The following is a 23,176-nucleotide window of genomic DNA, read 5'->3' on the forward strand; positions in this document are numbered from 1 at the left end:
TTTTACAACGTTAAGTAATGTATCACAAACATATCTCACAAATCCTTTCATAAACAAAGTGTAGAGAGAGTGTAAATAGGAGATTCACTGCACAGTGTACACTGTAAAAAACAATTTGTTAAGGCAACTTAAAATAATTTGTAACCTGGCTGCCTTAAAATTTTTAGTTCAGTCAACTCAAAAAAAGTTTATTTAACTTGAAATGTTAAATTATACTAAGTAACAACTTAGATATTTGATTTGAATCAACTTACCCATCTGTTAAGTTTGGCAAACACAAATATCTAAGTTGTTACTTAGTACAACTTAACATTTCAAGTTGACTAAACTTATTTTAGTTGACCGAACTTAAAATTTTAAGGCAGCAGGGTAACAAATTATTTTAAGCTGACTCAACAAATTGTGTTTTTTATTTTTTACAGTGTAGAGAGCTTCGTTGATTATAAGGGAACTTTGTGAGATTGCGATGAACTAAGATGAGTGACAGCTTTTAATGATTTTTAAGGGAGTTTGTAAATGAGATATTGATTTACTACAACAGTTTAATAAACAAGAAGCTAATATTAAGTGACATTGACTATAACGCTATTGCCTGATTGTCCTTTATGTTGTCAAAAATAGTCTAAAACAAGCTGTGCATCTCCATTCAAACACCGCAGTGTTTCGTTTATGAACAAACGTGTGTTTTTAAACAAATCTAGTGAGTCAATGATTCAATTTACCCATTCATAAAGAGAGTCACTTGCTTTATTTCCGGAATGAATCAGCCGTTCAAACGAATCAAATGAATGACTCAGTAATTAAATCAGTGACTTGCTGAGACCTACTGGCAGTTTTAGTTTCATTTTTAAAGTATCTTCTCAGTTATTTAAATCATTTAATATTTCTGTATTCAAAATGTTATATTTAAAACATTAATCTCAACATGAGTTTATATATTTGATTGCACTCATGCCACCTCTGAGCCTCATTAAACATATGCAAATACACCTACAAGCCAATTTTGAGTTCACCTCCGTAGTACAAATTAATTTTGCAAATACTGATTTCATTCTAGATTTCAAATAGATTCTTATTCTACTTGTTCTTATTCTGTTGTTTTAATTAGAAATTTTAAAAGATTAAAAAATATATTTTTTAAAATCGACATAAAAGATGACATACTTTTAATAAAGTTAGAAAAATGCCATTACAAAGGTAAAAACAAAATTCCCCTGTAAATCACTTTAAGGAGTCAAATATCACCTCATAATGGAAATGCTCATTTTTGATCAGAATTTTTTATTATTGATTAGATAGGTGCTCCTGAAATTTTGACTGCTCCTACATTTTTTAGGTTAGAAGGACAAGTGCTCCGAGGAGGACAAGTGCACAGAGCCCTGTGTTGAGATTTTGAAGTTCGGTATAATGCATCCATCCATCATAAAAAGTACTCCACACGGCTCTTGGAGGTTAATAAAGGCCTTCTGAAGTGAATCGATGTGTGTGAGAGTTCTGTGACAGTGAAACCATATAAACACTTGCAAATAGGGCTGTTTATTAAAACGATAATGATAATTATAGCGCAATATAAATTTTCATTTAATGATAACAAGAGTTCGATATAATGTTTATGTGGCAAAGGCGGATTACATGACTTATAATTTTGGTCAGTGTATTATTAAAGTAGACATTACAGTAAATTTATTGAATGAAGAGTAATGAAATATAATTACAGTATTTTTGTGACTAAGCTATAGCGTTTATGCAGTATTCTGTTTTTAATACAAATACATAGAAACCATATTACATTTTTACCATGGTACTGAGGTGCTATATTTGTGGTTTTATTATCATGATCTAAATGTATGCTACTATGGAAGACCAATGGTAATTTAAAACAAAACAAAACAAAACAAACCTCAACCAGGGTTGCGTTTCCCGTAAAAAAAAAAATTAGCAAGAAAAATAAATAAGTTTGTCAAATAATATTGGTCCTTGTCTTCTTTAGAAAAGCTATGACAACCAAATAAAACATCTTTATATAACTTGAACCACATTAGTTCAACAGTGTAGGGCCGCTGTTAATGACGTCACAGAGTAATAATTTATGCTATTTAACTTATTAGACATCTCTAAAATGCAGCTATATTAAACATGGCACCTGGTGACTAATTTACTATTTTTTGTTCCGTGTCATTTCGCTTTATTTGATTTTTGATTCATCGTGGGTTCCCTCTTACGTCATACTCCGGGTTTCCCCGTAGGCATTTCTGCGCATGCGCACTATGCAAAAACGTCGCTTGCAAGGAAGCTTAAAAATACATAGATTAAAATGCATTTACATTTAGATCGAGTGAAAGATATAGATTGTACAACATGTTAGCTTGCTTATTGTGCCCAACAGCATAATTTACTGAGCCCATATGTCTTACTAACAAGGAACTATGCTTCTAACCACAGGTCGAGAGCTGTAGTTCCAACCACGTAAGTTTGTGACGCTGTTTGCGAATGTTCGTTTGAACTATGGTTTCGGCAAACACCGAATCGTTGAACTATGTTGATAATGACGGAACTTGCGACCATAGTTGGCTAACGATGCTTTTGGGAAACGCAACCCAAAATAATTACATTTCACCATATAAAAATGAGGTTGCTACAATTTTTACCGATATTACTGATTTTGATAATGAACAGAAATCTACATCTGCATCCTAACTCAAGCTACTATCAAATGTGTATTTCTAAAACCGGGCTCACACTACAGGATTTTTAAAATCCTAACCGATTACGAAATCTGGTTGCAGCGCACACATGAGGAGAATCTTTGCAGATTATCTTCCCTGAAATCTTAAACATGCACACACTACAAGATTTGAAAATTGTGGCGCATCACACACTACAAGATATTATTAGGATTATCATGACTGAGGGAGCGCCTCACGTGATCTTGCTAATTTTTACTTTATTTAAACTTTGTGTAATTTATTTCTTATTCGTTTTGCTAATAAATGTTCTACGCTTCTCATTTGGATCCACAGTGTTTAAACTTTATGTAGCCTACGTTATTTGTTATTTTAATATACAGTGGGTATGGAAAGTATTCAGACCGCCTTAAATTTTTCACTCTTTGTTATATTGCAGCCATTTGCTAAAATCATTTAAGTTCATTTTTTTTTTCCTCATTAATGTACACACAGCACCCCATATTGACAGAAAAACACAGAATTACTGACATTTTTGCAGATTTATTAAAAAAGAAAAACTGAAATATCACATGGTCCTAAGTATTCAGACCCTTTGCTCAGTATTTAGTAGAAGCACCCTTTTGATCTAATACAGCCATGAGTCTTTCTGGGAAAGATGCAACAAGTTTTTCACACCTGGATTTGGGGATCCTCTGCCATTCCTCCTTGCAGATCCTCTCCAGTTCTGTCAGGTTGGATGGTAAACGTTGGTGGACAGACATTTTTAGGTCTCTCCAGAGATGCTCAATTGGGTTTAAGTCAGGGCTCTGGCTGGGCCATTCAAGAACAGTCACGGAGTTGTTGTGAAGCCACTCCTTCGTTATTTTAGCTGTGTTCTTAGGGTCATTGTCTTGTTGGAAGGTAAACCTTCGGCCCAGTCTGAGGTCCTGAGCGCTCTGGAGAAGGTTTTCGTCCAGGATATCCCTGTACTTGGCCGCATTCATCTTTCCCTCGATTGCAACCAGTCGTCCTGTCCCTGCAGCTGAAAAACACCCCCACAGCATGATGCTGCCACCACCATGCTTCACTGTTGGGACTGTATTGGACAGGTGATGAGCAGTGCCTGGATTTCTCCACACATACCGCCTAGAATTAAGGCCAAAAAGTTCTATCTTGGTCTCATCAGACCAGAGAATCTTATTTCTCACCATCTTGGAGTCCTTCATGCGGGCTTTCATGTGTCTTGCACTGAGGAGAGGCTTCTGTCAAGCCCCGACTGGTGGAGGGCTGCAGTGATGGTTGACTTTCTACAACTTTCTCCCATCTCCCGACTGCATCTCTGGAACTCAGCCACAGTGATCTTTGGGTTCTTCTTTACCTCTCTCACCAAGGCTCTTCTCCCCCGATAGCTCAGTTTGGCTGGACGGCCAGCTCTAGGAAGGGTTCTGGTCGTCCCAGACGTCTTCCATTTAAGGATTATGGAGGCCACTGTGCTCTTAGGAACCTTAAGTGCAGCAGAATTTTTTTGTAACCTTGGCCAGATCTGTGCCTTGCCACAATTCTGTCTCTGAGCTCTTCAGGCAGTTCCTTTGACCTCATGATTCTCATTTGCTCTGACATGCGCTGTGAGCTGTAAGGTCTTATATAGACAGGTGTGTGGCTTTCCTAATCAAGTCCAATCAGTATAATCAAACACAGCTGGACTCAAATGAAGGTGTAGAACCATCTCAAGGATGATCAGAAGAAATGGACAGCACCTGAGTTAAATATATGAGTGTCACAGCAAAGGGTCTGAATACTTAGGACCATGTGATATTTCAGTTTTTCTTTTTTAATAAATCTGCAAAAATGTCAACAATTTTGTGTTTTTCTGTCAATATGGGGTGCTGTGTGTACATTAATGAGGAAAAAAAATGAACTTAAATGATTTTAGCAAATGGCTGCAATATAACAAAGAGTGAAAAATTTAAGGGGGTCTGAATACTTTGCGTACCCACTGTATATAAGCCTGGACATCTAGCATGGTGTAAGCTGATTTTATTCGTTTTGTTAATAGAAGTTCTATGATTATTTATAGGCTAAGTTCGTGTAACGTTGTATTAACTTGTTGCTTGAATTGCATTTAAGCAACTGACGCAGAATTGCCGCTAATTTGAAAGTGAAAGTAAAATGCGCACGGTGCATATATGAGCTATGTCTATTTAAAAGAGGGAAATCTTAAACGAGATAAAAACTAACAATTGCTTGACGTCAAATCGCCTCTAAAATCCAAAGTAACATGCAACTGTTACCGACCGTCACATGCCTAGCAGAAAAGCCGCCTCTTTTTTTTTTTTTTTTTTTTTTTTTTTTTTTACCGAATTCTTTCTTCCACTATCTCTTCTGATAAATTTTCAGTCAAATCTCTCATGATTGTCCCCCGGTTAAAAAGCACAATGAACCATCTGGTGTTTATAACTTTCACATTAGAGCAAAAATCTAAAATTTAAATTTGACATTTTTTATGATAATTATCGACTAATATGAAAAAAGTATTGTGATCTTTTTTTTTTAATCACCCAGCCATACTTGCAACCTATTCAAAGTCTTTCAAACCTTTGCAATAATTAAAGTAATTAATTTATATTATTTATATTTTATGCATATACTTGTTGATTTTTTTATATTTATAAAGGTGTAATTTAAAATAAAAATAAGACTGTTTGAGGTTTGTTTGTTGCAATTTTGTTAGGTGTCTTGACTGTCACACAGGTTCTGTGCACCATTCACACCTAAACAGAAATGACGCAGTTTTTGTGAAGATGCATGCAGCAGAAACCATGTGTGAGATTATGGACATTATCTGTAGATTAGGCTTATTCGGCAGTTCTGTGATATTAACTATATATACCTTGTGAAACCATATAAACACTATTCTACAACCTACTGTAGGTCTTAGCAACTTTTCGAATCAATTTTGAATCAAAATGTGAAATAATTTATATTATTTATTTATATATTTCTATTTGAATGCATGCAGCAGAAACCACAAATGAGTGTGAGAGCATTAAGACCTACATGTTTTTTTTAAAACTAGGCAATACCTGTAACGCTTACATTTCTGTTTAATTCATTCAGAAGACATGCTGCTAAAATTATTCTTGATTTTTAAGTATTCACCACACCTTCTACTTTTTTTATTTTACTCAGTATATTTAAATGTATTATACGTATTTGGTTTAGAAAAATAAGAACCACAACTCCTTTCAACCACAAGGGGGCAATAGTGGAATCAAAGATATCCACTGAGTAGACACATTCGTAAATGATACAGTACTGTTCTGAAAATGTTTTGTCTTGCTAATAAAAAAAATCAGACTCATTAAGTCTGATAATAAAAGTAAGATAATAAAATTAAACCGTTTACAAACCTAATACAGTTTTATGCTTTCACATTCTTTGTTATGATGCTAACTCTGCAAATCCATTTAATGAATTATTTTGTAATTACATTTTAATTTCACTTAATATAATTTATTATAGAAATGACAAAGAAATATTGAAAACTTTCAGTTAATATTTCATATTTTCATCAGAAAAAAAGGTTTGAACTCAAATACCCCAAAGGTCAAAAACACAGTCTAATGTCTTTAAACAATTACATATTTTTAAAATTCCTCTGATTGCATCATTTTTAATAATTCATACAATTTTATCAATCTGTTCTCCAGTGTGAATATGTAATTTGATTATCCTGGTGCATTGTGCTCATTCGGGGATTTGAAGAAAGATGTGTTTGTTTGCAGTAATGAGGCAGAACCTCTCAGAAGTCACATGTTCATCCATTTTTAGACTTACGATGCTGCAACCCTTCACTTAGATGATGTTATAGGTGATTTTTTTAATAGTCTCCACTCTCCAACTACTGAAATAAAGAAGTGCATGTTTCCATTTATATTTATAGCATGCAAATCAAACCACAAACACCCCTCATCCCACATCTGCCGTCTTATCTGGAACTACGACTTCACTGTAAAATCGTAACCCTTTTGGTTAAACGACTTCACTTGAAAATTATGGCGTATATTAGATGCCTATAAAACCAGGTATAAAGTTTTATATAATTTTTTTATGTGTGTGTTAGAGGGTGACACAGGGAGTGGATTTTCAAACCTCTCCCGTCCCACTTCCACACAAAAAATTCCGTCCCACCCCAATCCCACAAAAAAACTGGGAGAGAATCCCGTCCCGTCCCGCCCAGTACAGTACAGATAACAGTATGCCCACATTAGCTGAATAAAAATCCAAAATGTAGGGGTTTTTTTTTATTATTGAACTAAAAGCCAGCTCAAACAAATGCACAGTGTGCATTGCACACACATTAAATTTCATGTAAATTATCTATGCAAACACACACGTTTCCTATTTGAATTGGTTCATTTGAAAGTAGACATTTTGCTTTCTATAAATATATTTTTCACAGAGATAGACGGCAGAAAGCGCGCCCTGTTTGCTTTGAGTAGTTTACTAAAGCGCAAGCGTCACTCAGTCTAATGTTAACCTAGAAAAATGAGCACATGATAAAGGCGCCGTTGCGGTCACTTCCTCTTAACCAGCCACCAAAACCAAACAGTTACCCCCAACACTGTTGATAATAATCAGAAATGATGTTTCTTCCTCTTGTTCTCATGGCATTGAAATAATAAAGCATTATTAAAAAAAAATATATATATTAGAATGATTTCTGAATGATCATGTGACAGTGAAGATGTTGAAAATTCAGCTTTGATCACAGATGCTTTTTAAATTACATTTTTCAAAATATATTACAATAGAAAATAGTTATTTTAATTGTTCATTTTCCCAATCTTGCTGTTTTTACTGTTTTTTTTTTTTTGTTCAAATAAGCACAGCCTTGGTTAGCATGGTTAAAGACACATTACAAAATCGTACTGACCTCAAACTTTTGAACAGTATAGTGCACATGAAATATTTATTTTAATTAGGCTAGTTTGTGTAAGTAAATTTATTTAAACTGGTTGTTAAAAGTTCAAATTGGTTGTTATATCCTGTAATTGCTGTCTGTAAGAAACAATTTGTGCTAAAGTTTGACCTTTAGGGGTACAACAGCCTGGCAGCTTTTTACACACACACACACACACACACACACACACACACACACACAAAAAAGGAACACAGTTTTGCTACAGTAACCACAGCATTTGTATTAAAACTGCAGTAACAACAAACTTACCATGGTTAACACACTCTCTCTTTTGGCTTGCCTCCTTTTACCATGGTTAACACTACAGGACCATGCATATTTATATCAAAAACCATGTTAATAATAATTAATAACACTAATACTAATAATACTATTACTAATTATTATTATTATACATTTTAGTACTTATGTAACACCATGGTTGTTTTTCATCAGGTACCCTCCAAGGTATACCTTTGTACCTTATCTACCCTTAATGCGTGTGTACTTGTATGGTACTAGTATGCTCCCTGGCTTTTAGGGGTAAAGAAAGGTGCACCTTTGAGGTTACTGCCCAGTAAAGAGCTAAAATACAAAATTTTAGTACATTTTATTTCTGACAGTGTTATCAAGAAAAAAAAAAACGCTTATGAAATGTTTAAAACACATGACTTTCAAATATAATGTTAAGTAAGTATAATTACTGATTTTATTCTTTTAATAATTTAAAAGATCAGTTTAGTTTAGAGGTATTGGTGTTGGTGCTGGTATTGATATTGACAATACTTAGCGTGAAAATATCGGTATCGGATCTAAAATAAAATACGAGGTATCGCCCATCCCTAACAGAAACACGTTTCATATACTGCTATATACAGCGCCATCTGAACAAGAATAACGATGAACATAAACATATACTATTTAAATACTAATAAAGTGGGGTTATATATGCTTTTATCAGTGTTTTATGATAAGTTCAGTATAACATTGCGACTACAGTAAAAACACTTTTACTGTTCTAAAAACACAAATTTGTCAGCATTATCGGACTTGAGGATGTTAGAATAAACCCAAGGGTATATAACTGCAGACCGGAGATCTCCAAAATGGGGCGGGAACTTCAAAAGTGGGCAGAACCTCCAAAATAGGGCGGGGTCTCATCACACAAAGACTTTCCCCATTGGCTCTGGCTTCAGCCTATTGTTATTGACTTATATTACTAAACTTTATAAATTAAACATTGTTTGTAGTCGATCTCAAATAAAATAAACTATGCTATATAAATAAATATGCTCAGTGAAAGCAGAGCCCCAAAGCTCGTGGCCAGTGGTTAATACTTTATACAGTGGTTTTACTTTATCGCTTTATTTTAGGCAACAGGAGTGTCCCGGGGCTTGAAATTCGCAGGATAGGAGGGTGTAGTGATGCTGGATGTAACTAAAAAGGTCCCATTTTCCAGTGAGGTCCGGTTGGGGAGTTACAGAACGGGCCGGCGATCTCATATTGCATAATCTTATTAGCTGTTGGTTTATCTGCCATGCTTTTCAGCGCCAATCCCGCCATGCAGTCACTTTCACTGGTTAAGGTTAGGGTAAGGGGTAGGGTAGGTTTAGGGGTTAGTATTTGTTTAGCATAGTGTAGGAAATCAACACTGTGATTGACACATCCAGACAGTAGGGATGTGATGAGATCTTGCGGCACCAGTCGATCTCGCGAGATCTCGTGACGATATCCTCATAAAACATTTCCATTAAAATGGAAGTTTATTTTCATAAAGTTCAAAATGCACCTACATTTTTTTTGCATTTTGTCATTTTCAGTTGAATAAAAGACTATTTTCCCTATTTCATCATTGATGATTTCTTAAGAAATTACGGTCTCGTGAACCCAGTCTCGTCTTGTCTCATGGGATAAGTGTCTCGTCACACTCTACTAGTAGACAGCATCACTGATTATAATGGGTTCTACTGTATTTTGTCACGTTGCGCCACGCCGCTCAGTGACACGGTGTAATTTTTAAAAGTAAATAAACAACTCCCACACAGATATAACCACTTTGTTCCATCAAAATAAGACTTAAAATGGCATGAAAATGATCTGAGGGAGTTTTAAGTGAATTAGCTTGTTGGAATTTCAAGTAAATCTCCGTGTCTGTGACCAGTATTTCCCAAGCTTTGATGACTGATGATCCGAAAATAAGTTTATTATGAAAAAGAACAGCTGAACATCAGTTCATAAATAAAACATATAATTGTTTATATAATATACATTAAGTCTGTTACTGCCTTGAGGTATTATTTTAAAATAAATGTAAAATTAATAGAATTAAATTAAACAGCCTATTAATTACATTGTTAATGTAAGCATACAAAATACATTTTTATTCTAGTAGTGTACGTAATGTCTAACCATTAAAATGTGACTGAGACATGAATTAACATTTAATTAAAAAAAACAAAAAACTTAAATGTGAGGACACTGCCTACTCATTTCAGAACACCACTGCATGCAACTAATGTAGGCCAAAAAAAAGTACAAAAGTTTCATAGTTTGGGGCATCATTTTTGACCTGATTGCTTTTTTGTTCGCTAGTGAACGAGGCACATTTGAAGTCTATTTTATTAAATTTCTTATCGTCCTCTGGGATTCACAGAGTCCTAATGGACGACACTATGCTTTTCAGCAGAAAGCAGCACTTAAGACAAGAGGAGCCAGCTAAATAGATTGCACAAAGTATGCTGGGATTGTTTTTCTCTGTAACATTATGTAACCAGTGCAGTTTTGATGGCTGGTGCAGGCGTCTTGGCAGATGAGGAGACAGGGAGGCAGGCCAGGCCTCAGGAGATGTGACTGGGGTGGGAAGGAATGGAAAAGCTCTCTAAGGAGCAGCAAGTCTGTAGTTGCGATGTCCCTCCCACTTACATCAGTTCAGCGTGTAAGTTTTTCCACCCTGTTTTTGGAGAGCTCTATGTGTGCTGAATGCAGTAAATATTGCTGTTTTCTTAGTTAATATTAATCGTTTTGTGTAGTTAATTCTGCTTCAGTACCACCTGGCAAATTCACAGCCTAGTCTGATTAAAATGAACTAAGAATAGTTAAATTCAGTTGTCACCAGCTGTTAATATCTCGAGCGTCGGCCTAATTGTTTTACTTTCATCTCAGACGTATTAAGCAGGACTGTAGCGTAGCCTAGTGGTTAAAGTTTCAGTTTCAAACAGGGCCAAAAAAACTGTTAAATTAAATAAACTGGCTGGTGTTTTAAAGAGAAACTGTAACATAATAAATGGTTTAATTAAATCAAACTACACAGTCTTTGCCAATGCGAGTGATCAAGCAAATTAAATGAAAGACAAAGAATCTTTAAAAGAAAATAATGTTTACCAGTAGGCACATGTACCATCAGAGATTTATCTAGCATCTCTGTTTCATCTCCACAACTCCATGTGATGCCAAATATGTTAGATATTTCCCGAAGCCACTAAAAATTTATTGCAAGGAAGCAGCGATATTAAAGTTATAGCTTATACAGCGACTTTTATGGTTGATAACTGCTGAATGGCTGGTAATAAAATTCCATCCCTTAGGAAAATTAACCATGTATTTATAACAGTAACCATGGTTTAACTACAAGTAGCATTCTGACTTTCTTTCAGATTTGCAAATTTATATCTCACAATTATTTGTAACTCGCAATTGTGAGTTTCTCTCACAATTCTGAGAAAAAAAGTCAGACTTGTCAGTTTGTATCTCGCAATTCTGACTTCATGTCTCAGAATTGTGAGTTTATAAAACTTCTAATTTTTCTCATGGAATTCTAGCTTTTTTTCTCAGAATTTCCCAACTTCTTTTTCAGAACTGCAAGTTTATATCTCACAATTCTGACTTAACTTGCAATTTTGAGTTTATAAAAAAGTTAGAATTGCGAGTTTACATCACACAATTTTGACTTTATAACTCGCAATTACAAGTTTATATCAAAGTTCTAAGAAAAAATGTTAGATTTGCAGGTTTATATCTCACTGACTTCATGTCTCAGAAGTTTGATTTTATAGCTCAGAATTATGACGCTTATCATGCAATTCTAACATTTTTTCAACATTTTTACAACTTTTTTCTCAGAATTGCGAGTTTATAAATAATTATATAATTATATAAACGCAATTCTGACTTTACAACTCACAATTGTGAGTTTATATCTCAATTCAGAGAAAAAAGTCAGATTCGCAAGTTTGTATCTCACAATTCTGACTTAACTCACAATTTCGAGTTTATATCTCACAATTCTGAGAAAAAGTCAGGATTTTAAGTTTATAGCTCAAAATTCTGATATTTTTCACGCAATTCTGACTTTTTTCCTAGAATTGTGAGATATAAACTTGCAATCGCGAATTATAAAGTCCAATTTTAAAGGGGAAAAAAAGACTGATATGGTCTCAGAATTGCAAATTTATGTCACGTAATTCTAATTTTATAACTCGCAATTACAAGTTTATATTACAATTCTGAGAAAAAAGGTTAGATTTGCAAGCATATATCTCACAATTCTGACTTAACTCGCAATTTCGAGTTTATATCTCACAATTCTAAAAAAAAAAAAAAAAAAGTCAGGTTTTCAAGTGTATATATCACAATTCTGACTTTATAACTTGCAAATGTGAGTTTATATCTCAATTATGAGAAAAAAAGTCAAATTAGTTAGTTTATATCACGCAATTCTGACTTAATGTCCCAGAATTGAGAGTTTTATATCTCATAATTCTAACTTTATAACTCTCAACTGTGAGTTTATATCTCACAATTTGGAGAAAAAAAGTAAGAATTGCAAGATTTAAACTCGCAATTCCAAGAAAAAAGTCAGAATCATGAGATAAAAAGTCACAATTCACTGGCAGAAATGGGCTTCCATAATGACCTGTGCTGATTGACACTAATAAAAAATAAATTAAAATTCATGGCCTGTAAGAAACATTTACGGCTGGTATACCTCCTCAATTCTCATGTCAGTGTGACTAAAAGTTAATTTTGAATGCTGGGTTTATAAACCACAAAGAGAGATTCACCAAGGAGCCCTTAGATATTTCTCGATTCATTATTATATAATATGCATCATGGGAAAATGAGACAGCAGAGGTCTATTCTCTCTGACTGTACGCGCTAATGAGCATCTGAGGAAATGGGAGGGCTGGGAATTGTACGACAGTACTGACTTGAGTGGATGTGATGTGCATTAACATCAATTAACTGCCATCACAGAAACCCACATTCACAAATGAGAAAAGGTCAAAGCTCAAAAGCAAAAGAAGGAAAAGTAAATAGCTTTTAAAAAAAACAATAAGCCTTTATCACAACCTTAAGCAAACAGACATATCCATTTCTCACCTGAAAGCAGAGCAAACTGCCTGTGAAGTTGTTCAATTATATCGACAGCCAGTAACGGCCTGATCTCCTGCTGCATAATCTCATCTGTAAGGAAAGAGAAGAAAGCACATTAGAAATCCCTACAACATGCATATAATTCTGCATTCAGGATTTCGATACAGAGTCACAGAGTGCATCAGTAGCCGACCCTTCGGAGTGACCGTCTGCACTGGAAGGAGTTTCCCCTGTACAGCTGCTTCCTTAGAGACGACCTTTAGCCATCAACACAGCCTCGGGTTTGTATCCGTTCATCAGGGAAGCGCTCCTTCAAACAAGCCATTCTTTTATGCCCTTGGCTTTACAAAAGATCGCTCGAGTGCTTCTATTCTCTACTGATCTGCTGAGGGTCACCCTAATGCCCAGTGAAGTCTGTACACGAACAAAAGTTCCTCTGTACACGTACACAAAAGACAGCATTAACATTGACTTCTCTTTATCAGACCCTGTTAAGTCTTGTGAGGAAACTTGCTGTGGGCAAACACTGAGGATGAGTTACTACTGAAATGTGTTTGGGATGCCCTGATGTTAGGAAGTCTGAAGGCGATTAGTTAAAGTTTATATCCTGAAACTACTAGTCAAAATGTTTGCTAGAACCTTGCTGACAGAAATGAATGTGCTTCAAGTACTTTTTTTATATTCAAGCGCACACACATCCTTTTAGAGAGCATTTTACAGGAAGAACAATGTGCGTCAAGGAGCATGTGAAAACCAGATGTTATCAGCTGCTGTGTAGTCGAAACCATTGACATGTACATGAATTACAATAAGAAGCCAAAGACCTCCCCAGAGGAAAGTCGCATTGACCGGATCATACAGGACCACTCCTACCAACAGAAAAAAACAAACACTGAAAACGTGCATCTACTTTTTTTGTGCAATTCACAGATAAAGGCAGCAAATATTTTTATAACATTAGCAAAATAAAAAATCTGTACACATTCATAATGCAAAATATTGAGAAATGTGCTTGTTTTCATTCAGTAATCCAAAAATATTGGTCTGTGGTAATGCAGATAGCCAGTTCAAGTTTGATCTTACAATTTTTTTTTTAAATAAATTTCATTTGCCTTAAAGGAGTCATCGGATGCCCATTTTCCACAAGATGATATGATTCTTTAGGGTCTTAATGAAAAGTCTATAATATACTTTGGTTAAAAAATTCTCAATGGTAGTGTAAAACAACACCCTTTTTACCTTGCCAAAATCAGCTCTGCAAAAATCATCTCGTTCTGGTTAAGGCTGCTTTAAATGCAAATGAGCTCTGCTCGCCCCGCCCCTCTCTTCTCTCTGTGGAAGTGACGAGCATGTTTACTTTAGCCGCGTTTAGCCGCTAAACTTGCTAACTAGCACATTATTAGGAAAGGTGATTCCAAAGATTCATAAAAAAACCCTTAAACTCACTTCTGCTGTAAGTGAAACTGGATCATGAATGATTCGTGCAAACATAGACGGATATTTGTAGATCGGGAGGCGCATTCCCTTCACAAACAAACATAATTTACTGCATCTTCAGTGGCTCAGATGTCGGGAGTAAATGACGACCACTATGTTCATTATTACATCCAGCAACACAACATCTCAATCGCTCAATCGGAGATATTCTTGTCTAACTCACATCCCTGCTTCGGCATCGAAACAAAGAGGTCGGACTGTTACAGCTGATCTGAGGTAAGACGCTTATTTCAATCAACTATCGTGGGAGCGGCCTCTGTCGGCATGACGCCACAACGTCAGGCATTTGAGAACGGCTCAATTTGAAATAGTGGATATTATTTTTACAGATTAATTAAAAACCACTGCATGGATTTTTATCATTATAGGGTAGATTTGTACATGCACTGCCAACACACATTAATGTTCAAACAACATGTAAAAGCGAACTTAGCATCCGTTGACCCCATTAAAATCAACAAAGACCACTGATCTAACACAACATTATTATCATTGTTTTTTATATATGCATTAAATTCCCTATGCAGAAGCAGGTTTTCTGTAGCAGCGCAGATGATGGTCAGCATGCCAAGAGATTAAACCCCACAAGGCCTAGAAAAACGGCTGTCAGTTACAGGCTTAAGCACACAGCACGTGCAAATAAAACACACTTGGTTCATGCAGACTCATGCTCCACTGCCCTGTGTGTTTAGTGGATCTGGCTAATTGTAAAACTAAACCACAAATCCCACTCTGACCCACACAAGTCTGGAAAGCAGGGCTATGCTGTGAAAAAAACCCAAGCCAAGCCAAAGAGATGATTTTAGAAAATACTTTCTCTTGAACCAGCAAAGGAAACTGTAAGATACTTGTAAATTGACTCCCTTGAAATATGTAAACACTGTGGCACTATCAAAACATTGTTATGTTTGTTTTTTTAACATCCCGACTAGCCCGACAACGGCAGCATTGGCTCAGCCAATGAGATGAGTTTAGGGGCGGGGCTATCTGTTTGCCAACCAATTGAACTCAAGCGTCTTCCACACTTCACTTTTAAAAGAAATCTGTCTGGTAAAATAAAACTGCCAGAACTAAACACTGTCAAAACAGCTGGATTGGCACATTTCAGAAAGTTTTGTAGAGCTGCATCATTTTGTCCAGAGGTGCATTTAAGAGCATGAAAGTTTTTACAGACTGGTGAGTTTCTCAAAGATACATTTAAATATGATTTCAAGGATGCAGAATGAGTTTGCTTACATAAGGAGTCATATTAACTCATATTAACAAACGCTTTTAGGCATGTTGTTTGGTCTTAGCTCATAAAGCTAGGCAATTTATGGAGTTAATAAAGTTGATATGAGATATATGAATAGTTTTGGTGTTTTAAAACACAAAGCATTTGGGCGTTTTAGTGTTTTTTGTGCTAATCCTTGTTTGTTGTTTTTTTTTCTACGAAGATCTGGCAACACTGACGCTTTACCGCAAGGCTCGTGAGCACAGCTAGCTCATGTTAAAATGTGCTAAGGTTAAGACTTCTTTCACTGTTATTTTCTTGTACCTCACAGGCGGTACACACTACAGCTAAATTTGGTTGTCAGTTCACCTTTAACTCCTTAATTGCGTTCTGTACACACACAGTTCACTAAAATACGGGCATGACAATCACATTTGACAACCGATTTTAACTCACGAAAAATACAGGTAGTGACAACTGCATTTAAAGAAATTATTCTATAAAGAAGTCTTAACCTTAGCACATTTTTACACGGGGCTAGTTGCGCTCTTGAGCCCTTTGGTAAAGCATCAGTGTTGCCAGATCTTCATAGAAAAAAAAAAAAAACAACAAATAAGGAGAAGCACAAAAAAACACTAAAACACCCACGTGTTTTATTATACCAAAAAAATATCATATATCTCATATCCGCAACAGAGCACTTTATTAACTCCATAAAGTGTCTAGCTTTATGAGCTAAGACCAAACAACATGCCTTAAAGTGCTTGTTATATAAGAGGACATGGCAACGCTGCAAGACAGTGCTCTCTAAAGCAGCCTCCCGAGCATAAACAAAACACAGCACATCCATCAGTGGTAGTTAAAATCGATGGACAAAATGAGTCTTTAGCCGAAAAATGGCATATATCAAAGAGCTAAATTCTTATTCACTCCCACAAGACGCCAAAACGTAGCTATGGTTATAAATGCGGGAGTGACTGCTGTTCCGTACACACATGGAACGATAATTTACGGGACTCACTCCCGCATTTGAATGCGGTTGTCACTCCTGAAACTTGTAGTGTGTACGTGGCCATACAGACGAAGACACATTTCCGATGTGCGTTTAAATACGTCATTAACAACTTCTTCTTCTTCTTCAATATTATTAATATTAATATTTATATCAATATTAATATGACTATCAATATTAATAATATTAATATTAATATTGATGGTAATAGTAATATTTATATTAATATTAATATTAATTTTGTGGCATAATGTCTAAAATATTAGTAATAGTTACATAGCTTTTAAAGAATCGTCAATATCATCTTATTTATTAAGATGATTTTAATTTCTGAATTAAAATAAATTAATATAAAAATTAAATAGATTTTTACATTTTCAATTTAATGTTAACTAATAAATATTTTTTAATACTTTTTTAAATTAATTTTGCGGCATAACATATAAAATATTAGTGATACAAAAACACATTAAAAGAAAACAAACTAGTTTGGAATAATTTTATTAATTTTACAGAAAAAAATAATTAAGTAAAATGTTTTTATTTCACAGTCAGTTTCTTTCATTCGATCGATTTTCACACTTAGTATTAGTACAAAAAATACCTACATAGCTGTTAACAAATAGTCAACATGGCTTTTATAAACATGATTTTAATTTCTGAGTTAAAATTAATTTTAAATTAAACATTATGTTATTACATAATGTTTTTAATAATAACTTTTTCAACATTAATTTTGTGGCATAACTTACAAACTATTAGTGATATAAAAACACATTAAAAATTGGGGGGAAAATAGAAAATAGTTTGGCATAATTTTATTCTAATATATTTGTGTGTGTGTGTGTATAGATAGATAGATAGATAGATTTTTCCTTATACTGGACAGCCTTAAAGTTCATTTCGGGAGTAAATGCGGTTGTCGAATACGGTTATCACTCTCGTATTTTAGTGAATTATGTGTGTACAGAACGCGATTAAGCAGTAAAAGGTGAACCGACAACTGAATATAGCTTCAGTGCACGTGGCCAATCTTACATTCACAAAGCTTGACAGATGAAGATCACATTTCATAGAGTATATTCAGAAAAGTATTAGTATTGATCACAATAACCCAAGGACACACGATGTTAGATGCTTTAAATACGCCGGCCTTGGATTAGAAAGAAGCTTTACTCAGGAAATCAGCAAATGAGTCTCTTACCTATGACTGCTTTAGTTTGTTTGAATATCGTGATTTAAATTTTAACCACTACTGTTGTGTTGAATGCAGCTGCCAAAGTAATGGAGAGAGGTTTATATTTGTGGAAAGACTTTGTATTGTCTCCACTCAATTTTTCCAGCGGCATAACTCTCTCAGTCTTAAAAGAGTCCTCAATGGAGAACCGAGAGAACCTACCAGCTTCTAGCAAAAAGTCTCCAGCGAGCATCTGTGCAGATGAAAGGGAAGTCTTGAGTAAGATTTATTTAATGTGCCAAAGCTTAAAAAAAACGTCCCAGGTTTTAGAGTCCAGCTGGACAGAACATGAACAGTCTGAGAGAACAACTATGTTGTGGTTATGTACCATGAAGAAGCATTTCCCCAAACATTAGTGTTTTCAGCTCAGGCATTGTATGGCCTTTCTGCGCCTTTCCTTCCCATTGTGCACCAGTTTACAAAACTGCATCTGAACCCCACTTATTGTTGGTGTGCATGTTCACACAAAGAGCAGGACACACCTAAATTTACTTAAACTCTTTGTTTCAACAGGGTACATCATGACCCTTCATAAAAAGTATTACGTTAATTGTTCAGGCTTGTTTGCATTGGGACACTGGGTCCTGTTAATCCAATCAGAGTATCTGGTTACCAAAGAATGATGAATGGGACTTCATCCAATCTGTCTGGATAATTACAAAACTCGTTAATCACTCAGCCCATTAGCAGGAGTTCAACAGTCAGATGATCAAGTGTCAATCACCTGTGTCGTCCCCACCAGACAATACTTGCTTTTGTCCTTGCATGGGTCAGGATGTCAGAATTGATATGTTAAACTCACTTACAATTGCAATTGCTAAACACACTAACTCGGACACTTAGTTCAACACTGATTGCATTCACATGCACTGAGGAGTTCATGCAGTGGGGAACACTGTGACCAAAATTAGCCGAGGGGAATGAGAGGACTGAAGGAAGCTGAGGGTGGAGATCTACAAAAATCCTCCTGTTAGTATCCAAAAGGCTGTACAGCACAAGACAAGTGAGAAAAAAAGTCCCACAGCACAGCAAGACCTGACTGTCTTATGATGGGTCAGTGACATGATGCACATTTTTTGTCAAATTAATATGTTTCAAATCAACAATATAATATAATATAAAACAAATCAACAAATTGCTTTTATAAACATTTCTGAATTAAAATATTTTTTAATAATTTATTTTTTATTTGTATTTTAAATAATATTATTTTTTATTGAATGCATTTTTGAAATACATTTTGTAGCATAGCGTCAAAAATATTAGTGATACAAAAACATTAAAAAACCACTTGGGGGTGAAGAAAACTGGAATAATGTTGTGGCATGAAATCCAACATATTACTGATACAAAAATCAAATATTAATGTCTACAATTTTTTTTTATTGGAATTGTATTATTTTATTTATATTTTACACTAGGTACGAAGGTACGAAGCTAAAAATTATTAATTGATTTTTTACACTAGGTGAAAAAAATAGTTACATTGCTTTTAACAAACAGTCAACATCGGTTTTATAAACATCAGTTTAATTTCAGATTTAAAATACATTTAAAGATAATAGATTTTTCATTTAATATTAAATAATAAAAAAATATATATATTTTATTATTTTCTTTATTAGTAGTAGTAATTTTGTGGCATAACATCCAAAATATTAGTGATACAAAAACACATTAAAAGAATTGTTTTAATTGGGGGAAAAACAGTTTGGCATAATGTTATTAATTTTTCCCAAAAATTAGTTTTTTTTTTTTTTTTTTTTTTTTTTTTTTTTGTAGAACTGTATTATTTCATTGTCATTTCCTTTCATTAATCGATTTTTACACTAGGTGAAAAAAAGTGTTATATTGCTTTTAACAAATAGTCAACATCGCTTTTATAAACATGACTTTAATTTATGAATTAACATAAATTTTTAATTAAAAGTATTTTCACATTTTTAATTTAATATAAAATAAATATTTTTTTCAAGAATACATGTTTTAATTAATATTAATATTACAATTTATATTGTGGCATAATGTCCAAGATATTAGCAATACAAAAACACAGTAAAATAATTTTATTAATGTTTCCAAAAATGTGTACTTTTTTCAATGGAATTTTATTATTTTATTATTTCCTTTCATTAAACGATTTTTACACTAGGTGCTAAAAAAATAGTTACACAGCTTTTAACAAATCGTCAGTTTCACTTCTATAAAGATGATTTTAATTTCTGAATTAAAATAAATGTATATAAAAATTAAATGGATTTTTATATTTTTAATTTAATATTAAATAAATACTTTTTTTATTAATTTTGTGGCATAACATAGAAAATATTAGTGATACAAAAACACATTAAAAGAATTATGGGGAAAACAAACTAGTTTGGCATAATTTTTTTTTAATTTTACAGAAAAAAAAAAGTTTTTATTTCACGTCAGTTTCTTTCATTAATCGATTTTTACACTTAGTACAAAAAATATCTTCATAGCTATTAACAAATAGTCAACATCGCTTTTATAAACATGATTTTAATTTCTAAAATTAAAATAAATGTATATAAAATTAAATGTATTTTTACATTTTTAATTTAATATTAAATAATAAATATTTTTAATAATACTTTTTTTTATTAATTTTGTGGCATAACATACAAAATATTAGTGATTAATTTTACAGAAAAAAAAATTCATTGAAATGTTTTTATTTCATGGTCAGTTTCTTTCATTAGTCGATTTTTACACATTTTTACGCAAAAAAATTCCTACATAGCCATTAACAAATATTAAAAAATATTTATTATTTAATATTAAATTAAAAATGTAAAAATACATTTAATTTTTATTTACATTTATTTTAATTCAAAAATTAAAATCATGTTTATAAAAGCGATAATAAATATTTTTTAATAATACTTTTTTATTAACTTTGTGGCATAACATACAAAATATTAGTAATATAAAAACACATTAAAAGAATTCTTGGGAAAACAAACTAGTTTGGCATAATTTTTTTTTAATTTTACAGAAAAAAAAAACATTTTTTTTTTTTCATTGAAATGTTTTTATTTCACGGTCAGTTTTTTTCATTAATCGATTTTTACACTTAGTACAAAAAAATTCCTACATAGCCATTAACAAATAGTCAACATCACTTTTATAAACATGATTTTAATTTCTGAATTAAAATAATTTTTTAAACAATTAAATGTTTTTAAATTTTTTTTATTTTATATTAAATAATTCTTTTTTAAATATTAACTTTATTAAATTAATTTTGTGGCGTAACTTATAAATTATTAGTGATACAAAAACAAAAAATAGTTTGCCATAATTTTATTCTAATATATTTTTGTGTGTACAGACACATGACATTATTACATTGACCCTTGATACCTCTTGTTCTAGGGCCATTGGTATGGAAATCACCCTTATGTACTCAGCAAAGACAAACTTTAATGGATTCAATCATCAACTGCCATAAGAAAAACCCCAAATCAGCTTTCAGAGGTTTCATCTTCCTTTTTCTGAAGCATGATCATGGTTTCATTCGGGGTCAATGCATCAAGTTTTGCAGTCAAACAGCGGACACTGCGCCATATCTTGTAAACAAATCCAGTCTGAAACTCGATCACGGGCCGTAGGGGGTCCAAACTTCAGCACCTACAGTGCATACTTTGAGAAACTTCTACCAGCTTCCTTTGGTTGTACATGCTTTTCCATGAAACACTTAAGCGACTACAACAGAATCAACACAATAGCTTCACTTCACAGCCGGTCTGAATCCCAGTGGCAGACGTTTAAGGGGCGTCCACAGGACTTCCAGTCCATTGTCCCACTCTGCTTCCCTCTGATCTTTATAAATTAGTGCTACTGTATGACAAAGGAACTTCAAGACAAGGCTGAACGATTGCGTCTCAGGCAGCAGAATAAAACCATCATAAAATCAAAGCCCTGTGAGCTTAATAATGTTTGACAAGAAGGTCAACGGCTGCAGCAAAGCTTTATCAAAGGCTCTGCTGTTCACAAATGGGATCTCACAATCTATCACATTTCCCCTAAAGAAATCACTGAAAGTAGGGGAGGAAGTCCCAGTGCTCACAACACTCACACATACACCCACGCACATTCATTTTCACTACTGTAGGCAACTGTTTCAAAGCAATACATTTTGGATAAGCCTCATATTGCTGTTATAAGTAGAGCATGTGCATGTAATTTTTTTAATCATTTTGGCAGGGTTACAGCTAACTACATAAATTTTGCCATCTGCATCTGCTCCAAAAAGGCCAACTGAATTATAATTATGCAATTATAATTGTGTGGGTGTACTGGTACAATATCAGAGTGTGGTTCGCATGTGCGTAATGAGAAATGGTTTTTTGTTTTTTTTTAAATTCTACATTTATTGTTTCTAATCACTGACTGGCTGTAATAATTCAAAATAAAATTCTGCTTAACATTTAATATATAGAATTGTTTTGTGTGTTTTTTTTTTCCATGAACACAATACAATGGCATTATGTAAACAAATAGTCAATTAAAGGGTTAAAATCCTGAAAAAGAATTAATTTTTGGAGGTTATGATCAGGGCTGATGTTAGCAAAGTATGTCAGTGAAAATGGAAAAAATATTAACATATAATAGTTTTATGACTTTATTTGACACAGACAATTTTGTCCACTGGACCCCACTGACTATCATTATATTGGGAAAAAACACAAAATTCTGCTTAGCATTTTCTACAAACACAAAACAATAGCATTATGTAAACAAACTGGCAATTAAAAGGTTAAAATCCAAAAAATGAAAGAATTTTTGGTAGTTATGATCAGCGCTGATGTTGGTATAAAAAAAAAAAGTCTGTCAGTGAAAGTGGAAAAAACATTAATGTATAATATTTTATGACTTATTTTTGACACAGACAAACTTGTCCTCTATTTATATTAAATTAACACACAAGGGTTAAGTTTAAACCAAACCAGACTGTTGCCTTTCATTATATCATTAAAAAAAAAAAAAAAAAAAATACATAAATAAAACTCTAAAATTAGCATTTAGTATATTGAAAATATTTTGTGTGTTTTTGCCATAAACACAAAACAATGGCATTATGTAAACTGGCAATTAAAGGGTTAAAATCCTAAAAATTGAAATGCATTTTCGGTAGTTATGATCAGGGCTAATGTTGTTAAAAAAAAAAAAAAAAAAAAAAAAAAAGTGG

General features: G+C 33.5%; 1 protein-coding gene across 1 annotated transcript in view; it reads right to left on the minus strand.

Moving 5' to 3' along the window:
- mcf2l2 (MCF.2 cell line derived transforming sequence-like 2) overlaps positions 1-23,176 on the minus strand; it is a 113,333-nt gene that overhangs the window by 70,407 nt on the left and 19,750 nt on the right. Inside the window, 1 exon segment of the mRNA XM_051122421.1 lies at positions 13,009-13,092. Within this exon segment, the coding sequence (XP_050978378.1) occupies positions 13,009-13,092 (84 nt within the window).

Source organism: Labeo rohita, chromosome 11 (assembly GCF_022985175.1).
Source record: "Labeo rohita strain BAU-BD-2019 chromosome 11, IGBB_LRoh.1.0, whole genome shotgun sequence".
In the NCBI taxonomy this organism is placed as follows: Eukaryota; Metazoa; Chordata; class Actinopteri; order Cypriniformes; family Cyprinidae; genus Labeo; species Labeo rohita.